Source organism: Coturnix japonica, chromosome Z, assembly GCF_001577835.2.
Source record: "Coturnix japonica isolate 7356 chromosome Z, Coturnix japonica 2.1, whole genome shotgun sequence".
Taxonomy (NCBI): domain Eukaryota; kingdom Metazoa; phylum Chordata; class Aves; order Galliformes; family Phasianidae; genus Coturnix; species Coturnix japonica.
In genome coordinates, this window is record NC_029547.1 from 28459783 (window position 1) to 28483377 (window position 23595).

Below are 23595 nucleotides of genomic sequence, written 5' to 3' on the forward strand. Positions count from 1 at the left end.
GACAGGTGAAGATAAAATTCTCATTTACTTTGCTCTGGTAAAATAAAACAGTCCAGAGAATAAATTCAGTAGTACTACACAAGACTAAATTTAACTAAAAGATTAAATTTTAAAAACCTTTGTATACATTTCAACATTCACATCTGGATTTCTAGATACACATCCTACAAAACATAGTAGGAAATTCACACAGTCAGTGAGGGTAATATCCCAGGTTAAATATGTTCCAGCTTAAGGGTCCAGGTTTAAATAAAAAATGCCATAGACCATATAAAAAATAAGGCTGGTCTTCAGTAAAATACTTTCTGAATGTTAGAAAAGTAGAACAGAATAACCAGTAAGCTTTTAAATATTTTGTTAAATATTCTGTAAGTACAAGAAAGAAGCTTTTAAATATTATAAAAAATCATTATAAATTTTTAAGAATAAATTAGCCACATATACATTGGCATGTCATAGATGTATTTTTCTTTTCAATTCACAATACAGAGGTTCAAAAAACATTTCTAAAAACACTTTTGAGCCTTCTATTTCTGTGACTGTATGTACTGAAAAGACTTCATAAAAACTAGTTTATATAAAATAGTGAGAATTTCAATCATGTAAACTTCATAATTCATGGGATGTTTGTTTGAATCTACTACAATATTATATTTTTAAATTTACCTGTTTTGCAAATAACATCCTGTAATTCTGTGACAGAACTGATTATTGCAGTAAGTAGATCGGAACTAGTAAACCAGTTGAGTGCTTCAACACAACGAATTCCTTCCTCGTTGTGTCCTGTGAAAGAGAGTTGTAGGTAGCAATAAAATTTAGTAACAGAGATGAGGCATACTACCATCCTTAACTCTTTCAGAAACTGATCAAAACTAAGTGTATAGCTCACAAACTAATCCCTCTTCTAGCATACTTTGGACTACATTAAGCATTTTTAACAGCTAATAAAACAAACAGGAAAACAAATGAATCTTTGAGTTTGTGAAACATTTGTGGTATTACTTGCTCCTATCAGGGAAAGCAATTTGGTAACAGAAATGAATAGAAAGTCTACATAATCTCTAGAGAAAATACATCAGATTTTCTGTATTAATATTTTACCTGAATCAAAATGCAACTTCTTTTTTTTTATTTTTTTCCATTTTGAGTAGGATAAAAATTGTGAAATTGATTTATAAAAGGAGATATCTTTTCTAAAACAGATACAACAGAGTATATGGTAGTATCTAGTTTCAAAGCACATAATAAAAGTGTCATAGATATCAAACAGTATGAATTCATTTGTGAAGTACTGAAAGGAAAGTTACAGCTATACAGACTAAAGTAGTGTCTTTTGTGGGGAAAAAACATCTGTCAAGAAATCCAGAAGCCTCAAATCCAGAAAGTCCATTTGTTAAGATGTTAATGCATCAGACTTTATACTTTACTACTAACATTCTTATTTGTTATTCACTAACCATGTAATTTGACATAACATTTATAAAACAAGAAAACGATTAGCTTACTTGACATATTATGCTTGCCTTTGGAGTCCCCTACACAAACTAGAATTCCAATGCCTTCTTTGAAGCCATTTATCAACGAGAAGAGAGAACTAGAAGACTGGGCAAGAACTTTAAGTCTGTTAGCTGCCAAAACTGTAATCACACCTCTTCGAAACACATGTATCAGGCCTTTGAATTTTTTTCTCTTAATTTTCCCGTCGTCTTCCTTCTCCTCCTCTACACCAGAGAGAACATGAACTAGAGTCCTAATTTGCTGGTTGACTAATTCATAAACGTTGACCTGATCCTGAAGAAGGTCTCTTTGTAAAGACATCGCACATGATCGGCCATAGAGAGGATACAGGGCACCTGCCAATAGTGCACATGCTGCCAGGAGAGATGAATGCTCCTTCTGAATCTGTGTTAATGTATTTTTCACATAGAGATTTTCAAGGGCCAATTGGTCCCGTCTTTTTTCAAGGACACTGATTTTTTCTTTGTTTTTCTCTGCTGTCTCTTGGTATTCCTGGGATAAAAGAAGAGGGAAAAAAAAAAAAAAAAACAGAAGAAATATTAACTGAATGTAATTCTTTAAATTAAAAACAAACAAACAAAAAAAATCATTTTACCTCAAAAAAAAAAAAAAAAAAAAGCTAAAAAAATTGTCAGCAACATAGCCAAAACATGTCTCCTAGAAAAAAAGCCACAGAAAGACAAATACGTAAACTAAAGGTTGGTATGAGTAATATCTGCACATTCTTCTGTAACTGGACTCCAGATTTCTGAAGCAAAACCACATTTACAACAACAGATCACAGAGAGTCCTACAGTACCTGGCTGTACCCATCACAGTTTGGTGAGTTTGCTTAACAATACGCAATTACGCGTTCCTGTTTCAGAAAGAACATTGTTCTTCAAAGCAGAAAAATAAGTGTGAGAGGAAAAAAAAAATAGGGAAAAGTCTGGAAGATAAAAGTAGACAGATTGGTAGCAGCTGGGAAAGGGGAAGTAAAGGTGATCTCTTAATTACTTTGTAATCAACCCCCTACTTATAAATTCACAGATTAATTAGGTCTCATACAGACCAGAGTTTTGAAGAGAACAGCACAATACAGATATTTTTATTTTTACTAGATCCATCACTGATTTCTTCCTATTTGCATTTTTTCCCCTTCTCTAAGCCTTTAAACAACATGAAAAGAGAAATGGTATAAACAGTGAACTCAAGTAGCAAAATCACAACACCAAAATGCTACAGAATACCAGCACTGCACTTAGACCGTGCATGTTGGTTGGTGTTGATGACACGCATGTTCCTGTAGCAGAATCAGGACACTACACTGGAGACTCAGAGGCTTAGATTGACTTCCTGATGCATGAGAGTCCTCTGCGACTGGAGCACCTGAGCCTATGTTTAAAAAGGATCCAGAGATAAAAGCAAGTACTAATTTTCATACACTTTACAAAGAAACCACAAGCTGAAGATAAACTTTTTGTTTTCAAACTCTAGTTACTCTACGTGAACATAAAAAAGAAGAACGCAAGTCAGTACGATGAACAAAAGAGAGGACTATATTAAGCCTTAGCTCGTTCTTTTGGAGTCCTAACAGTTCTAAAAAATGGGGATCAGAGGTTATTCCTGTGGGAAAACATGGGGAAAACAAAACTAAAATGGCATCTGCCAGCCATGTTTCCACACATCAACTTTGCTACAGGCCTCAAGCAAACAGAAGCCTCCTAATTTCATCCACCTCTTCTAGTAATCACAAAAGGGGGAAAAAAATACATAAGCAATCCCTAGAATTGAAACAAAGTTTCCAGGTTTCTGTAAAAAGGCAGCCCAGACAGCTCAGAAGGTCTTTAACCAAATAAATATTTTATTACTTTTTGGGCAGAGGAAAAAGCATTTTGGCTCGACTAGGAAGACAAACAGAATGACGCTCCTTCATGACTAACCTTACACACATTCCTCTTCGAGAGGAAGAAATGAAACAACAGCAGGTAGATTCTGCAGATGTTTTGACAATACAGATATTGAGAAAACGGCATTCACAAAACCTGACATGTAAAGCAATGTCACTTAATTAAAATACTTCCCTTCACACAAAAGTATTATAGATAACTGAACAATTTAATTGCAAAATGCAACTTAACAGCCTCGTATGTCACTCTAAAATTAAGTATGAGCATGTACAATATTTTCAGAGCTACTGTATTATTTAGAGTGTTTGATTTTTATAGGAAGAAAAGGCTGGTAGCATGGCTGGAAGGAACTGAAAAGGTAAGCTGAATTTAGAAAACAACTTACGGTTTCTGGCCAGAAAAGGTGAAAGGCCAATATCTGAGTAAACAAACTTAAAAGTATGATCCCTACAGGGCTGTTAGGCAGCTATCTAACATTCAGTGCTATAGCTAATTGAAGCTTACTTTTTATTTTTTAATTTATTTTTATATAAAGGATAGCATTTAAATCCTTGTGGTTATATGGGAATAAGCAAAAGTGAACAAGACATTCCCTTTGCACAGATTTTTATTTTTTATTTTTTTTAAGAAATATTGTCGATGTCTGATGGTGAATTACAACTTCCACTTATTTTTTAAAGCTTTCTTCAAAACTCAAATAGACAATTTTGAAAGAAATATAGAATGGTCGTCCTGGATGTACACAAGCCAGCTTCCTCAGGTGCTTCAGTTCTCAGGGCTTCCTGCATGGCTTACAGACCTGGTAAATTTTAGGAATCATTTACAAAAAATTCAGCAGAGTTTTATTCTACTCTTTATTCTGGCAAGTAAGTGGAACTGAAATCTAGAAATATAATGCAACTGATTTCAGAACTGATTTCTGATATTCAGAAATATAATGCAACTGTATTTCAGTTGTTTTATTTTTTCTGGGTTAAAATGCTGAACTTTGATATAATTGAAAGATTACACAGCCTTTATCTAATTCACCTTTCCATAAAAGCAAAATTCCTTTAACAATCTAAAAACCAAAATCCAGTAAAAGATTTTTTTATTTTTTTATTTTTTTTAATCCCCATAGGATTTTTTTCCCTTTACTCTTATGGAAACATTTTACTAATCTGTTGAAAGTATCATTTTAACATACGAGGGCTGCTCCGGAAGTAATGCTTCCTATTTTATTATGTTGGCACAAGACATCAGAGAAAGACATTGTTGGTATGGCAAGAGAGGTTGAACTTTCCCAAAACCATTCCATTATATGTTGATGCCATGTAACAGATGGCAGCAGAGGGGCAGTCTGACACAATGGCATGTGACATGGAAGTGTGGATGAAGCAAATGTGTGTCAATGAATTCTTCCATACAGAAAAAATTGCACCCACTGACATTCATCAATGCTTGCTGAACATTCATGGAGCCTAAAGACTGGATGTGAGCACAGTGTAAGTGGTGGTGGTTCTTTTCAGCAGTGGCAAAAACAACGTGAAACACAAGCCACATTCTGGATGGCCATGTGCAGATGTCACATCACAGAGTGAAGGGTGTCTTGATCACCACATCCATATGAATCAACATATTACAACCAGGGAACTATGCATGGAGCTAGAAAAATCTGCTTCAATGCAGTAAAATGATGGTGACAACAATGGAGTATCACAGGGTTTGTGCCAGGTGGGTCCCACAACTGCTCACTCCGAAAGAATGAACACAACAAACAAGTTCGTAAGGAAATATTAAATGAATATGACACTGAAGGTGACAGTCTCCTAGGTTGTATCACCACCAGTGACAAGACTAGTAATGATGGTAGTGTTGCCACAACTAGCAGGATTCAAAATGGCAGTCCATAGAGTGCTGGTGTGAAATCTTCATCAAAGAGAAAGCGCAAGATGGGTAAGAGGGTATGCACTGTCTTCTGGAATAAGCAAAGAGGATCCTTCTGAATTTCCTACAACCTGTACAAACCTGAATGCTACATTGTAATGTTGACAGCTAGTACTTCCTGAGTCAAGCTAGATAAGAAGATAACCTTTCTTTTGCAACACGATAATGCCAGGCCCCAGACTGTGGAACACACTGCCAGTCTTGGCTAAACTGTCCTATCACATATACCATATAGTCTAGATTTGGACCCTTCTGACTTTCATCTGTTTGGGCCAATGAAAGATGGACTGCAAGGGCAATATTTTTCTAAAGCCACCACCATCATAGCAAATGTGAAACAGTGGGTCAATTTCACTGGTGCAGATTTTTACAAGCGTGGTATGCAGGCTCTTATTTATGGCTGGCAAAAATGCATAGCTAATGATGGTGACAGTACTGAAAAACAGTGTTTTGTGTTTTGTACCTGAGAATTTGGTCTTTCAAATAGTGTTATTGTGCTCTTTGTATCTATTGTGGTTCCCATGGAAATAAATAGGAGGAATTACTTTTGGAGCAACCTACATAATTACAGGATTTTTCCCTTACATCATATTTTTCTATATGAGAACAAAACCTTCTTATTTTAAGCAGTTTCCACAAGAAATGGGGTCAGATTAATAAATGCCTATGTAATAAACTCCAACTGCTAGTTAAAATTCAGACAACATTTCCTATGAGACCATGCATTGGCTAAATAAATAATTTGTGTGTGGCTAAGAAACAGGCATAGTAACATTTTCAGAATGGCACACAACCAAATCACGGGACTGATTTTTCTACACAAGGCAGGGAAAAGGGATATTCCTTTTAAGTTCAATCAACCAAATATGGAAACCAGGAACAAAGAAGAACATTATCTAAAGGGAGTTTGCTTGTTGCTGATCAGTTTTAAGGCAACTCCAGGAAATTTTGTCTTACAGAAAAACAGTGAAACTGCTTGCTGGTTACATCATTCACCTGATCAACAATAACAGCTGTTACATAGAAACTAAAAAAATCCATAGATCCTACATTTAAGTTAGGGACCCTGAACAGTACATTAGCTGGGAGCAGAAGCACTGGCAGGTGTTGCTGCCTTTACTGCCTCCATATTGCCACAACCCATTTTAATCATAAAGTCCATTTCTCCACTTTTGTTCTAAGTCACCAAAATAACACTCTCCAAGATATTTTAGTGTTATTACTGTGCAGTGACAGCTCTCAGATAAAGTGATAAAGTCATGAATACAGATCTAAGACATGTCTGAATTGAGTTTTCTATTTGCCTTCATATATGATACCTATGTTAATAAGGCCACATTAGTGCATCTTCATAACCGATCCAGCACAACAGCAATTGTTCAGACTAATACAGCTAACATGAACAAAATGCAATGAGGAAAAGACAATCAAGTGTCACCAGAAGCAGGCAGCCAGGACTGGAACAGTCCTAACTGCAGATATCCATGAAGCCTATGGACCTCAAAAAGGTAAAAGCTTAATTGATATTTGCATGTCCAAACTTGAAAAGAAGAAATTCAGCGGAAAGTAGACTGTCTTGTTCCACACAAACTTTAGAAATAACAAAGATACAACAACATTCTGTTGAGTAATCTCAATAATACAGAATAATAATACAGAATTCTACACCGACCAGATTCCAACCCCATCAGTTTGTATACCTACATAACTTTTATTTTAGAAAGTAGGTACAGATACTTCTAAGGGAAAACATTTCTGTTCTAGAAATGCAGCAAGTTGACAGATAAAGCATTTTCCAGAAGGCATGTCTAATGCATAGCCAACATCAGAGAGCCATATTTTCAGTACATGGCCTTGGCCTTAGTATCTATACAAATAAATTGAGAAGAACGGATTGTTCAAGCACCATCCCAAAGCACGATATGATACTTCACAACATACTAGAATTCTGAAACAGACTGCATAGATCTTTGTTGCATGCAGCATCAGTAGCAGGTTTTAATCTAAACTGCCTAACGCCATTACGTCTTTTCTGAGAAGTCGCTTTTAAAATTAATCTTATTTCATAATTATTTTTCTTGTTAGTGGTTTCATAACACTAAACTATGAGATATCAAGTTAATGCAGTATGAGTTTAGATGCTGCTTATTCCACTTACAAGGATATTTTTAGTATCGTAATAGCCAGCAAGAAATTTTCAAGTCTAGTGAGAAACACCTCTAAGATTTTCATCCATCCCCTAGGAATCACAGTAACCTGCTTTGCCTAAAGAATGCATCATAAATATAGCTTTTAGAGTGTAGACTTCTAAAATCTGAGGCACACAAGATTCCTTTGACAAAGCAAGTTTAATATGACAGCCATGATTTCTTACTTCCTGTATTTCACAATTTTAACTGAAACACATCTAAAGGGATAAGACCATAAAGATAATTAACTATGTTTATAGTTCTTTAATACTGCAGAAATCTACCACTGTAACTGCTATTTAAGTTCTGAGTGTATACACCTCCGTTTTTACCCACATGACGCCATATTACTCTTACTCTACAGTCTTTACAAAATGCAATACTGAAGAAGTAACTGCTGTAACTATATAATTTCTAATACAAGCATCTTAAATCTTAAAAAGAAAAGTCACTAGCAAATGCTAGATCAAAACAGTTTCTGGAGTATTTAAATAGTTTCCTACTCTAAGAGAAATGAAAACTAGCGCAGTTAGTGATGCACAAAAATTTCTGAATAATCTGAAATTGGTTAGAAACTCGAGATACTGCAATAGCCCATTAAATATTTACAGGGGAAAAAAAAAAAATCAGAAGTTCACAGCACCATACCTGTGCCCTTGCATGAACTTCCCCAAGGAGATCTGAGTACTGCTGTTCCAGATACTTTTTTTGCTTCTGCCAACAGCTTTCCTGTGCTTTCATCTGTTCAGCCATTTTGTTAATTTCATCTTCCTGGCTCCGCTGAAGCTCCTTCATAGTATCAGACTTCTTCTTACAAATGCATTCTAGGTGAGATATCTGTGTGATTTAGAAAGAAATGTTATCTCCCAACATACATACCTTTTGACTTTAACTGTACATATTATTTTAAGCAAAGACTCTCCCGGCACAAAATCTAAATTTTAATTTCTTCAACATATCTATTAAAAGTAAGAAGTCTTTCATGACAGAACACTTCCTTGAATCTTGCACGACATAGATTAGAACAATGGCCTTTATTCTGGCCATCTTTGTACTTTCTTGAAGACAACTGCTGCCTTCTTTCTTGGAAATCTGAACTGGAGATCTCTCGCTTACTTTGAAAAAAAAAAAAAAAAAAAGAGTTAAATCTTGTATTGATAAATTATTAATCCATTTATACAAGTCCTCTAGTAGCTTGCAAAAACTGCCAATAATAATGCAATAAAAACAGTTCTTAAGTTTATTTTTTGTTTCCTTAGAAAACCAGTGCTTTTCATATATTGAGTATGAAAATAAATGCAAGAAGAGTACAGAAGATTTTTCTCCAAAGCAGCTCATTAGATTACGATGTGATTCCAGTGAGCATGAAGGGATTCACTCTGTGATTTAACTTTGCAGCTCCCATGTACAGTAATGGAGAAATGAATCAAGCTAGCAATAATTTCTAAATACATGAACATGTATTTTATTATGAAAGAGTATCAGCAATGTATTTTTCAAGCTGATCTCATGACAAAGCAGAAGAAAACTTTTGTTCTCAGGAAGCAGGTAGGCCACTGGCAGCAACAATGCCCCAAATTCTTAAAAAAGCCCCACAGCTCTCTTATCAATCGCAACAAGCGTACTAAATTAAAAAGTTGAAAGCACAAAAATATACCCAAAGTCACTGCCAACAATGTTAATTCCCTTCACTTCTGTTTTCTTCCCTTCTCTATTTTGAAATTAAAATAGAAATGTTGCCTGTACAGTCTGTCAGCGTAGTCTGGAATTTATTCTTATCTATGTTTCTTTAGTAATTTTGATTGACTGCTAAGTCATTTACCGAATGATGGGAAGACTCAGAATAATTCACAGTTAACCAGCCCTGTCTCAAATCAAAAGAGTGGCCACAGTTCCAGCACATGTGAAGACACTGAAAGAGCCTTTCCCTTCTAATGCTTTAAATACCAACATGTCCAGAGCAATCAGGACCTGAAATCATTCTACCATGTCAGTCTAGGACTAACATGACTGAAGGGGTCAGAACATGAACTGAAACTAAAGAGTGGCACATGTTAGTCAGAAGAGCCAGTTTAAGTCCTTTTAAAATACTTTTTTTTTTCCCCCTAAAAGACGTAGAGATTTCCAAGAATGGCCACATAAGCAAAGTAACACTAAAGTCAGTTAGAAAAGTACAGTTTCTTCCTTGAACAAATATTAGCATACACTGACACACTTTACAAAAATAACTGTTTTCTATTGTACTTCTGAATACAGATCTCGTAGTCAAGAAGTTATAATTCAACAAAAAATACATAAGCATTTCTTCCAGTAGTATATCTGAATCTTAAGCACATAATTTAAAGATGATGTTCCTAAAGTAAGTGCATTTTGTTTCTGTTTTATGCTAAGATAAAGACTTGCTTTATTAGTGTAAATGACTAAGTTCTTTGAATTGCTTCATCAGTAAGATTAATTTATTTTCTTTTAATTAGGTCCCTGTGGCTAATATTGGCTAGTACTATTAGCATGTCCTGCACAGAAAGCGGAGCTTAGAGACTTCATACAGACTTCAGTCACTTTTACATGCCCACAGCAATGGCATCAAACTGAGTTGTAGACAAGCCATAATTAATGGTATTGAATTATTAACGCCCAAATTCTTTTTGAAATAAGATGAATGTCAGTCCTTTTTAATGATACTGTGATGTGGACAAATGTCACTGAATTTAATAGAGGTAGCTGGTGCCTAAGGACACTTACCTTCTCATTAGCCCTGTTGAGGTCTAAGATCAGGGCATCAACATTCTCCTGCAAGACTGCACAAAGCTCAGACCAAGAGAATCTATCTAGGATGCCTTCTGGTTGTTTTATAAGCACACAGCCAACTACCAAATGCTGGTATAAACCATGAAGGAAGGTTAGCTTCTCCTGAGACAAAAAGAAAAATCAACCGTTACCTATGAACCGTGTTAGAATCCAAAGAGATACATCGCACTTGTAGCGACACAGATTTAAAAAATATACCAAACACATAAAAGCTCATTCTCAAACCCTCTGAAATGCAATGCTCTTAATATTTGCAGTCAAACATAATAAAGTTACAGTAGTAACACAGTTGGTACAACATTTGTATGATTAGAAATACCATGCAAATATAGAAATCCCAGTTTTACAGTGCTCTTAACCAGTACAACCTGAAACTGCTAAAAATTTTAGTGCTGTCAAGAACATGAATGATGAAACTGCATTTAACACTTTCAGGTATGTTCAAGCCATACTCACCTCCAATACCTGCATAACACGCTGAAATCGGTCTTATGGCTGAGCAGCACAAAGCACTATTCAAACAACTGAGACTAAAAATCATTCAAAAAAATTTTTTGTGTGAAAAATGTACGATCCAATAGTTAGACAAAGCAGACTTACAGCTTCATCGGTTAAATTTCATAACCCACATCTCTCTCATTTATGCTGATTTTCGTCAGTGGTATAAATAAATTGGTATGTTATAAATCCTCATTAGAAACAAAAGCAGGCAACAGAAATTCCAGACTTCATCCTTTTAGTATGTAAACACAACTTAGCAGCCTTCATTAAGAAAATGATAGAAAGCTGTACCTCAATAACCACAAGAAACAGAGTCTTTATTCAAAGTCAATAAACCAGTGTTTCCACTGTTCCCATTGTTTTCCAGGGGCTGCGGATGAGGCTTTAAATCAAGGAACTGTAGACAACTGAGTTGAGAGACTATGTTTTTTCTGACTCTTTTCCATTGCATTTCAGTGCATTTTCTCAGAATTATTTCATGGTGGTGTTTTAGGCCAAAGGGGAAAAAAAAAAAAAAAAAAAAAAAGCAGTCTAGTTTGTTTTAACTTCATTTCTGACAGATCTTCTAACTCCCCAGGGAAACTGCAGTGTGCCACCATCACTGCATTTTTGCTGGAGCTGTGATAAACCAAGGATGATAATTACACATTTGGCATGAAAATAAGGGATCCCAAGACCTCAAATCAATTCACACATGTTGAATGCAACCACAGTTCAGTAGACATGCTGACTTTACAATATAACCAGGCTTCTAGTTTCCTTCACTTTAATCATTATCTGATGTGTATAACAATTCCAGCTGCTTCATGTGGACACTATTTAAATACCAGACTGCTAGGGAGGTGGAAAGAATGTTTCCTTTTTACTCAATTGGCATGCACATTTAAATTTGTGGAAATAATGAGCTCAACATGCGCAACAATGATAAAGAAAATCACTGCTATTGCTAGTACAGAACTACTTTGCAGGGTATAAGAAAGAAAGAAAAATCAACATCTGTAAACAAATACAGGGAAATGGAAGTTCTGAAATAAAAAAAATTAAGGAATTCCCACTCACAGTACACCACAACGAGCTTACAGGTTGCAAAGAACTTTCAGGTTTTGCGTCAGGCAGGCAAAATTTCACATTTCCTACCTATTAATTGCTATGTGAATCGGCAATTAACAAGATGTGAAGACAACACTACCATATGTTCCAGTGTATAGAATATTTCTGCTAACTTTCAATTTGAAAGAAAAAAAATAATGTTCATCAGATATAGCTGTTTAAATAAACTCAGTTGTTCAAAAATTCAAAATACCGGAAGAGTTAAGATATTAGTTCCAATACAGATGGAAGGAGAATGAACATATCCTGAGATCTTGAAGATATTAAATACAAATTTCAGAATACATATCTTAAAATCTTATTTTTGGGATAAATCTGTTAAGTCTAAAGGTAACCATCTGATGTATGTAAATGTATAAAGTTGAGATTAAATAAAGACTCTTTTTGACAGTCGTCTTGTCTGTGGTAATACCTCCATATCCTTACGGTAAGCCCTGGTAAGCTTCTGGATTTCATTTTCAGATTCTGCAGCACGTATTTTCTCCTCCTCCCAGCACTGCTGCACATTCTGTAGTTCCATTTGTAAAGTTCCTATTAAAGCCACTCTCTCTGCACACTCAGTATGCAGATGATTTAACTCTTTATTGGCATTGGCCAGCTTATCCTGTGCTTCCTGTGGAACAGAGGCACAGAACAGAAAGGCTGGTAAGAACTTTGCTCCATGAAATGCTACATTACTCCAGAGCTCTGCAGCTGAAGGCTGCAGGCTGCCATCTCCCTATCTACTTCTCACTAATAATAGATATTTCAAAGTTGACATAACTGTGAACTAGACAACATCAGAAATGTGTCTCTGAAGTTTAAAAGCACCACAGTATGACAACATTTCCTTTTGAATTCAGAATCCAGCTTCTCTCTCCAAATGTGAATGCAAAAATCACAAACATAAATCATCCTCGGCAGAGTGGACTGCTCTTAAAGACACTGAAAAGATACATTATTTTCATAAGTAAATCTCTGATCTATTACAGCCAGGTTGGTGGACAACATGAACAGCTACTGTGAACAACTATATTCTTTATGGTATGGAAAAAACAATAATAATTTGAGGAGTCCCTCTGAAGGTGTGACCACGAAAACAAACTATTTAACAGAAATGGTTACCAGTACCTTCATGTCATCAATACCAAAACTCATAAACCAAGAATTTACTAAATTATGCCTTTTAAGGTAACATTGCTGACATGGAGTAAATAAGTACACATCCTTGCCATTCCTACAAGCACTGGACTTCTGGAACAGCTACAGGTTGTTAAAACGCTGCTTTAAGTGTTGTAGTGAAACCATTGTTTATTTTCTATTAGACCATAGCTGTTCTACAGGAAATGCAAAAGACAGTTCATTAGACAATGTCAACTCTTCTTCTTAATGAGAATATTTAAAGATTAAAGCATTGGCAAATTTCTAACAAATATTTATTGAATTTTATTACCAATGATTTAAAGAAATTTTTGTACTGCATACAAAGCATGTGTTTAGCAAACTCAATTTTTTCCAGGAAGAATACACATACCTGTTGCAAAACATCAGGAAAAAAACAAAGCTCCTAAGATCTTAAAATAACTTGTAACAGAAGAAGAAATTTTAATTGTCCTGAACATAAATTAACTAGTAAAGAAAGAACCAATTAGAAGAAAAAAGATCATGTTCAAGTATAAGCTAATATGAAGATTCAGTGTATGTTGCAGAAATATCTGCAACCAAACTGATGTGATAAAGCAGAATATCCCTAGCAAAAGAATCTGAGAAACACTGGGAGTAAAGACATTTTATTTTGGCAATAATATCACATACTGTCAACTGGGAGATTAAATTTAACCACGACCTCAGGACTTCCTCAGTCCCTTGGCCACTGGTGTAAGCAGACAGGACATTACAAAAGTGCTGTGTCAGCCAAAAACAGAAACAAAAAACGAACGAGCAAGCAAGCAAATAAACAAAAATCTCCTTATGCAGAAAGTAAAGAAACAAGTTCTAAAATTAGTTCTGAAGTGTTTTTAGCAGTTCCCAAGTACATCTTACTTTAACCAGCTCTGTATATGCATTGACTTTATGCCAAATACCTGTATTAACATGTCTGATAAACAAAACTTAGGGAAGGACATCTTCAATAAAATGTTCTTTCATGTATGCAGAGATAATTAATTTCTTTCCTAACTTTTCGTTTTCCTCATAAAAGTATATACAGCATATATATAAAGTATATACAGTATATATAGTTAAGAAAAAAATATACTGACATTCATTTCAATATAAAGCCATACTTTACAAATTGAAACAAAATATTTCAAATTATTACAGAAGTGAAATCACTGGAATGCTCAGTTGCATAGACTCAGGTGCTGACTAGGATAAGGCAGAATGACTTCACACTAGCTTGCAAGGTAATTAGTCTGCTTAACAGAATACAATGATATGGAGACTTATTCTGATAAAATAAAAAGATAACTTAAATCTATAAGGATACTAATTGCAGAAGTTTTAAACTCAATGTTAAGTTCATTAAACCATACCTTAAGTTCTTGACTTAAAACATACATTTTGTCTTTGGATATCTCAAGCTCTTTTCTTGTGTTTTCACACAAAGCATTCATTTTCTTAAGCTGTGAAAAACATGAAGATGAAAAAGACTTTTTAAAGAACAATCACTTGAATACAAAGGAAGAATTACAATAAATTTGCTTTCAATTCCTTTGACAACATTTACACTTTCTATGACCTAAATAATGTGCCATTAAAAAACTATCAAAAGCTTTTTTACACTTTACATTTACTGTAAGATTTTTTAAATGAATTTAAATTTTTTAAATCTTACAGTAATTTAAGATAAATAATAGTGGCTAAAATCCCAAACTGAACCCATTATTAACTTTCCCATCTCTAAAGGTCTGACAAAAAACAAGGACTCTGAGGTGTGTTTGAAATGTGATAAATTTTTTTTCACAGTCAGTGGCCTTCTGTAGAAGGTGCCCAGGTACAGAGTAGTCTCCACTTTTTACTAAGGTCAGCATAGCACTCACATAACCTCAAGAAGTAGCACTGTTCTCAAGAGAGATACAATAACTACTGAACAGTTTGGGGTATTAGATGCAACCTACCTTAAAGGTAGGTCGTGACCAGGATGTACACCAGCTTCACTTTTTACTTTCAGAAACATCACTACAATCTGTTAAAACGTGGTTAGTAATGCATGTGTCTGAAATCAAGTACCAAATACATATGTACTATAGTGAAGGTTATTCCTCACACCTGAGAACTCAGAGGAACTCAGAAATCAAATATCCCACATACAAAATTCACTAATAATTCTGGAGCCTGTACTTTTGTTCTATCTCAGATAAGGAGACCTGGCAAAATTCTAAGGAAATAACTGCAGTAAATTAGAGAACGCAGTAATTTTATTAGTTTAGTAGCCTTTTCCCTCTTCTCAAACCTATTCTAACCTGCACTATACAGGAAGTCAAAAGCTTATTTTATGTCAAAACCAAAACATGTGCACACCTCTCAGTCACAAAACCAAAGCAGACAGTTTAATCTTGTGTTTAACACACTATGCTAAAGGTGACAAATGCCAAGTATATTGGCACATTTCACATATACATAGAGACATAAACATATATTCATCATTTCATTAATATATGTGACCTTGATGGAAAACTCACTATAAAAATAACTGCTACATAATTATTCTAAACTAAACCCTAAGTGATGCATATTAAAACATCTTATTATATTGCACAATACCCTCTATCATCCCTCTCCGTTTTAGTGTATTATAGGGAACAGTTTTATTACTAAACATATCCAACAAGCCAAAAGCACTGTTATCTATGCAGGCAGGGACAATGAAAAAGGGCAGAGCACTGCCCTTTCTGTGCACAGCGAAGGTGCTCAGTGATCTCTGGCTCCGTATGACAACTTCAGGGTCAGTCACATGCATTCCTACTGGGAAGTCTTGTGGCAGGTCATCAGTTGGTCCTGCTCTGCTTGCGATTTATTTTCCTTGACAGTTCATTCTTCTTTCTGTCAGAATACTCACTTTGCTTTCTTAGCAGCCACCCCCTTGGTCTCCCCACTGCTGTCTCTGGCACAGTTTCACAACAAAGCACATCACTAAGCCAAAGCCTGCTGAGTCGACTTTTCAACAGTGCTGCATATCACGTGACATTTCTCCTCCCAAATAACAATTCGCTGTGGGTAACATGTTCCTAGTTACTCTGCAGCTCCCAGACTTGGATCTCAGAAGAGTTTCATAATGACTATACACGTCAGTTCTCTTATCTCACTGGGAGAGACCTAACTGTGCTTGCTGTTTACAAAAGTATAATTGTTTCCATGGTTACTTATTTTTGCACCCATTGAACAAACTCAAAGGTATTCCAGGATACCGGGCTTTTTCCAATAAGAGGGGCAAAGATGATACAGTTTGTTTTCAACTCTGTGAACGCACAGCAAGACTGTGTATGTGGAGAAACAAAAGATGAAACTTAGCAATGAAAAATCACCACTGGCATTTTTACAGCCTTATTGCACCTTCATCTTCTGTATTTGCCAATGTAATCCAAAGATAAGCTAATTACAATTTTGTACAAAAAAAAAAAAAGCTTTATAAGAGAGTATTTAACTTCTCTCTACACCACAAATTCATTTAAACCCAAGAGGATTAATTTAATCACATTAGCAATACAAATGAGAAAATAAATGCAAGATTGTGACTTTTCAGACAGTGAAATAAAAGGTCGGCAGAATTCTACCAAAACCATTCTTTTTACCTTCCCCCCCCCCAAAAAAAAAATAAGACTCACAAAACTGAAATGCATCAATTGTCATCTTTAACATCTCAGTACTGCCAAGGTACCGGTTTACTTGAAAAGACTGCAGGAAATCACCAAAAGCGAGGACTTCATAATAAACTCACTAATCTCAGCAAAGTGTGCCATTTCCAAAATATATAATAGGGTGCTCATTTGCCTATCTGATATCAAAGACTGCTGAGGCTCAAGTGGAGATCTGGATTATTGTTTAAACACTGCCCATCAAACTCTTATGCCCTCTTTTAACTGAAATCATAGATTCAGAAGAACTATTTCCATGAATGTTTATTAAAAATAACAAGCCCAACAAATTAAAAAAAAAAAAAAAGAAAAAGAGGAAAAAAAAGACATTCTTCTTCCTTTTCCTCCCAAATGTAAGTGAAACTTCACTGTAAGGCAAGCTCAGAGAAATAGTAGTGACAGACTATTTCTTTTAGTATATGTGAAGCTGTCAGCATTCCCTCTCTTCTGACCTTTGTTACAAGAAAAGCACATGTACTGCTGCAGGCCGAAGGCAATACGTATAGAGCCAAACAGTGCAAGTGTTACCTCATTAGATGTGTCTTCCAGCTTGTTCTGGTAAGCTGTCAAGGTACACCTCAAAGTCTCAAGGACAGAGAGGCTTGAAGGTTTATCTTTGTCCTTACAAGTGCCTAAAGAAAAATATAGAATGAAAATTAAGCCCACAAAGCCACAGAGAAAAAACTACTCACACTAGATGAGAAGTATTAAAATTAGTTAGGGTTTCAATGACAATACAAAACACTGAACAGCAGACTCGTTGTCCACAGGAGATAAAACTGGATAGCCACACTTTCATAATAAATACAGCTGAAAGACATTTGTATGAAAACCTTAATACAAGATCCAGGACTGTAAATTCTGAGTTACACTTTTACCTAATGTATTTGGTATGCAGTCTCACATACAAGTTCTGCAGTGGTCAAATCTCTGTTATTTAATCACACCAGCCAGCATTAAAAACGCACAATAACGCACTTTGAAAAACATGTTGCCTGAAAGTTAAGTACATTACACTTTTCTTGACATTATTCCACTGTTGTGACTAAGCATGTAAATTATAATGTAGTATATCGTTTACTCAAAGCCAAAGATCACATTACTGTTATGCTTGGATAGATCTTAAAAACCTTTTAAATGATCTTCAATTTCATTCCAAAGGAAAGAATTAAAAAAGAAAAAGAAAGAAAATTATTGTCTGTCTGCAGAGTCCTTCATAATGTTTCAATTATAAATCTTCATGTTGATATATCCATTATATACACACACTACACTTACTTATTAAACCTTTAGACAGAGAATCTGTTGGCCTTAATTAGGAACTTACAAACAAGTCTGAACAGTCCAAAGCCTGTAGTACAATGTGCTAAGAAAGCAAAACAACACTGTATTGATCAAGAGGTCACAAGATGTCAGCTGATATTAAACTTCTATGAACAAACTTCCTCATTTTTTCTGGTGCTACATTAAACCAGCAGATTACTGACAAATTCCTTTTCTTAGATTTGTTAATAGCAGTATGCAACACTTATAAACCTATTTTGTAACAGGTTGTAACATATTTTCCTCAAGCTTTAAAGTTAAGGATGCACAGCATTTATCCCTGTTACCCACTGTAGGAACATTTTGCAGTAATCCTACTACACAGGGAAAAGAAAAAAAAAAAAGGACTATTTTTTCCATACTTCTAGCTCCAATTAAGCCGTAATGCACAATTATCATCAGTTTAAAATAATTCCTAGTAAGTCAATCCAGGGGTTGCTTCTCCCTCTATTTTTCACTAAGCTCCTCAAATAACTTATCTGTAGTCCAAACCTGAAATGATATCCTTGAAGCACACCTTTCCACTATCTTCTTTTACACAGGGTTGCTCAAAAAGTCAAATTAAGCGCTAAACTCTTTTTGCTGGGACAGTCACAGTCCTCCATAAAGTTCTGTCAGTCAGTGAAGGTGTGCTTGCAGATTTGAAAGTTATTGGATATACTCGTTTTTTATTTTAAGAATAGTATGGCTAGTGTTTCCAAGTGATGCACTACTATTATATACAAAAATCACTTATCCTGCAGACTACAGATAATACACCACTGCTATCTACATACACATGCAAATAAGAAAGCCAATGGCCTTTCTGAAATTTTAATTGTGGGCTTATTTCCCAGACCTTTAATGCCAAGAAGCACAGAGTATGGCTGAGTACTATTCAGACTGGATACTAACATTTCCTGTCAACTTGCTAGCCAGCCACTACCGTCAAAGTCACACCTAGAAAAACAAATGTAGATTTGTAATTTTTCTTTCAGTCATGTGAGAAAGGTCTGCTCTACAGCATAGAGGTAAATATAGAAAGAACGGACATCTCAACTACAGAATGCTTCTCTGTAATATCAGGTACCTTCAGCAGACAGGTACTTACTGCAGCTTCTAAAGGTCTATAGATTCAGGGAAAAGAAAGATCTTTAAATCAAAACTGAGTTCTAGAACATATAACAAAATGTTACATTTAAAACCAGCATGAGAAAAAAAAACATAAACTCTGGCCTTCTGTCATCATAGCTAAAGCAAGGAATGCCCAGGACTACAGTCTGTCGTCTCAAGTCTTCTTTCTATTACTATAAATGTAGGAACATTTTGCACCCATACTACTGCACAGGAAAAAAAAAAAAAAAAGAAAAAGAAAAAGAAAGAAAAAAAAAAGGAGGTATTCTATATTCTTCTATATTTCTCATCCCAAAGAAGCTGTAACACACAATTATCATCAATTTCAAATATTACTCATTAATTTCAGTTTAGGAGATGTCTTCCAATATGTATTTTTCAACAAGCTCTCCAAATAATTTATCTTCATTTATGAAGGCCCAAACTGTAATGCTATCCGTGAAACATGTCTCTGAACTGTCCTAATTATGGCCACCATGGCTGCCAAGAACAGATTTTTGCCAGTAAACTTTGTATCCTGACATTCCTTGCCTTTACTGAAACCCTATTTTCTCAGCAGCCCAGCCTGCCAACAGAAATACCAGAATTCCACCTTCCTCCATTAGCTGAAAACAAGCCTTCACCTCCAATACTGGCCAAAATTTGTCTGTTTCTGTACAACTTTGCAGGAGACATGCAACATAATCCAAATAGCTTTATCTTACTGGCCCATCTTCAGCAGTGAGGGATTAAAAAACATTTGAAGTATTTGCCCCGTGACATCTAAGAGTTTCAGGGAAGAATTCTGAGAAGATGCCAGGTTCTATAGAACTCTGACAGGAGATAAATAGGTGAGTAAACTCTTAAAACCACTACTTCAGACTTTCTACTGACTCAAGAAGCTAACATGCCTACCTCTTCACAGGCAACTCATTTTCTTGTTTTCCCCAGATTAATTCAATTACAGGTTTTCCTTTTCACAGGCAACTCACCTTTTGTTTTCCCCAGATTAACTCAATTACAGGTTTTCCTTTTCCCTGAAACTAAGACAAACTTCACCAAACGAAATGTGACTAAAGTGGCTGAATAACTACAAAATGTAACAAACTGAACGGGGACAAACTGTTACCATGTGAATTGGCCAGCAAGAGTAACAATGGTGAAGGATGCTTATGAAGGTCACTTAAACAGAGGAAGATGTAGGGTTATGCTGCCTCTTCTGGGAATGAATGCAGAAAAAATAACTTTGTAAAATACTTTTTTCTTAATCTTACAAATGTAAAGTCTCCTTTTCCTGCGTAGGTCAAGAAGCATCACAACTACCAGCACTTAAACAGTGGGGCTGAACTCTTAATATTGACAGATTTTTAAGAAAAACTTTCAACTATTTGAGATGAAATTTTAAAAAACAGAAATTATTTCCCAACAAACCATTGCTCGTGTAGCACCAATTTCCCACCTCTGCCAACTGGACAACAGCGACTTACTGAAGATTTTTGCTTTTACTGACATAAAGGCATTCCCATTCCAAATAAGACTTTTTTTAAAAAAAGTGAAATAAATTGTTATTAATAAATTTGTAAGTACGACACATCAGGGTAATAGTGTTAAAAATGCTTGCTAAAAATTTCACACCCCAAAGCACAGCAAAACTGTAAAACAAACACCCTACTCAAGATCGATTTCTCTTTAAATAATGCCTTTCAAAGTTTACTTTAAACAATAAAGCAAATTAATATTGAAATTACCAAATCACTGTTAAAACAGAAATAGGTCAAAGCCATTGTCTGCAAGGTTTACCACATGGCTGAGCAGAAAACCTACCCAGAAGACAATTACTGCTTTGGAACTACAGACTGGCCGCAGCATCCAGCTCCCTCCAGAACTGCAGAATCCCTTCTAGGCATGTAGAATTGCAAGAATGAGGAAAACAAAGTTCTGAAGAGCTTTTCAGTCTGACACATCTACAGTAAACCTATAGAATCTATAGGTGTTACCCACAGGAATTAAGCTTGTCATTACAGAATAAATCTGTATCCAGTTTCCAAATGAAAGATATATAACCCATATGATGGAAACAACTTATCACAAATGGAAAGATAGATTTTTGAGGACAAGAAGTCCTAGGTTTCTCTATTCCAATTCTCTATTCTCTATTCTAACAGTATCAACTCCTAAAAAAGATGTTTACATACACATATGTATATACACGCATACTTCCTTAGATGTGTTACACCACCTTTTATATCTATTCCTGCTCAACAGTGCAGAAGTCTATCATCATAATTTAAATAAATTCATTTGCCCTTAAAGCAACTTTTTATCTGTTTGGTTTTTTGTGATTTTGTTGTTGTTGTTGTTTTTGTTTGTTTGTTTGTTTTTTGTTTTCCCTAGTTTATTTGCTCTGGAAGTTGGAAGTTTTTCATGTCTAGCAGGAATTACATACAGAAAATTATATTTAGATAATTTAAAATAGAAAAAGTTTAAGTTTCACTTAAAAATAAATGAATACCTTTCACATTTAAATACAATTTCCTAGCCACCATTTTGAATGTTTAAGTTGAGTGACAAACATTAACTTATAATTCATTTAATGAGAACAGAAAAAACATTTGTTTTGTTTTAGATCAAATGAATGCAAGACAATACCAAAGCAGAATCAACAGTAAAAAGTATTGTGTTATATCATGTGTCCTACACAACCTTTTTGAATACATGACCTTTATGTTGCTGAAGGTTGCCTCAGAATTTGGCTCAGTTCAGGCAAAACATCTGTTCCCTTTGCAGGTATACTGTAAGGACTTTTTTCTCAGTAGGATTTAGAGCACAGCAAGTGAGCCCTTTTCTGACCGATCATATACACCCCAGCATTTGTAAATCAAGCTCTGGGCTGACAACAGCAAGTCCACACTCAGTCACCCTTTCTCAGCTAGCAAGGCCATTTGACTGCTGTGAGAACTGCTCTTATCATGTCATCAAATCAAAGCATGTTGTGAAGAGGGAATGCAAGAGGCATCTGCAGAATTCCCACAATGTAGTGACTTTGGAACATTGACAGATGCATCTGTCATTTTATACCTTCAACTAACCTGCTGTCCGCTGGCCTGACATAGCAAAGCTGTCCAAGAGTAACTTCAGCTCCATCATGTTGTTTTCATACGTCTCTGTTACAAAGACCTGGTGTTTCTTGGCCTTTATTTGACAGGAGATGCAAAGAAGAGGGGAAAAAAGAAATCCGTTAAAATAGCAAACATAAGCAGTACAGAGAATAATATTTTTGTTGCCATTGACATTTAAATTCACGTTATATTTGTCACTCTTTTTCTTAAGTCAAGAGAGCTAATATCACCATATTAGCAGAATTTTATGGAACCCTGAAATCTATTTAAAATAGAAGTATAGGCTCCAAACAAATATAAAAATTAACTGTATTTAAACCTAGTCTTAATCTTCTGCTGCTTTAAAAACATCTTAACAAATGTTAAATAACCACTGTCCAACAATGCAAGGAATTAAATCTACCATTATAACCTACAAGGAATGAAATCTACCGTTATAGCCTACAAGGACATCCAGAAAGACACCAAACTACTGGCAGACAAGCTAGAAATTCATTGTTTGGCACTCTGTCAAATCCCACACCTATTCTCATTGCAAATCTGTCCGCTTCAGTTGTTAGTATCTTTCATGCTTGATAGTGATTTCTTAAATCTCAAAAACTCTTCCTTATGAATGCAATATGAAGCAGCAGAGGTGATCAGCTTTTAGCACTGAATTTACTTAAAGAAAGCTGTTCATTAATTGAAGCTTGTTGTTCAAACTAAGATGTCTTCCATGAAGCTTAACTGTACTATACAGGAGTTTTTAATCAACACAATTTGAAGATTAACAAATCACTCATTCAATTTATATTTGATTTTAAAACTTGAAGATTTCAAAGACTCCTATTACAGATGCATCCACAATTCCAGACAAGACTAGCATCCTGTTGGACATACACAGTTTCAATTTCTCAACAAAACACATAATTTTAGAAGATCACAGGCAAGATGTGATATATCTAAGGAGATTTTTTTAAAAAGAGCAAGTTAGATTTAAATAATATTTTGTAACTGATTTCATAATTTCATAATTCTGTAATGACAAAGGTTAATTTCAAAGATGCCACACCATTCTTAATCAATATTTTTATCCTAAATTCTTAATGCCCATTTCAGTAATTTCTACTTGATTACAAAAGACTATCCTCTTTGTAGTGAGAAAAATCCTACTGTTTTCTGTAATGACTATAAGCTATTGCTTTAGCTATGCATCTCTGCATTTGTAAAGACCCCATCAATTTCTTAAGTATGGGATGGGAAACATCTTTCCTAAGAGAACTTCTATGTACTGTTATATACCACA

At 35.1% G+C, this 23595-nt stretch overlaps 1 protein-coding gene across 11 annotated transcripts in view; it reads right to left on the reverse strand.

The window, feature by feature from the left end:
- Nucleotides 1-23595, reverse strand: part of CCDC171 (coiled-coil domain containing 171) — a 156345-nt gene that overhangs the window by 87567 nt on the left and 45183 nt on the right. For 10 of the 11 annotated variants that reach the window (XR_001552018.2, XR_001552019.2, XM_015849031.2 and 7 more), the window contains 8 exons: nucleotides 22281-22383; nucleotides 17305-17408; nucleotides 14455-14544; nucleotides 12354-12554; nucleotides 10265-10432; nucleotides 8171-8359; nucleotides 1506-2010; nucleotides 667-783 (listed from right to left, as the gene is read on the reverse strand). Coding sequence is in view for 9 of the 11 variants with exons in the window: in XM_015849031.2 (XP_015704517.1) it covers nucleotides 667-783; nucleotides 1506-2010; nucleotides 8171-8359; nucleotides 10265-10432; nucleotides 12354-12554; nucleotides 14455-14544; nucleotides 17305-17408; nucleotides 22281-22383 (1477 nt within the window). In the remaining 2 variants the exon portion in view is untranslated. The remainder of the gene's footprint in view (nucleotides 1-666; nucleotides 784-1505; nucleotides 2011-8170; nucleotides 8360-10264; nucleotides 10433-12353; nucleotides 12555-14454; nucleotides 14545-17304; nucleotides 17409-22280; nucleotides 22384-23595) is intronic. The other variant, XM_015849032.2, reaches the window with a different exon arrangement.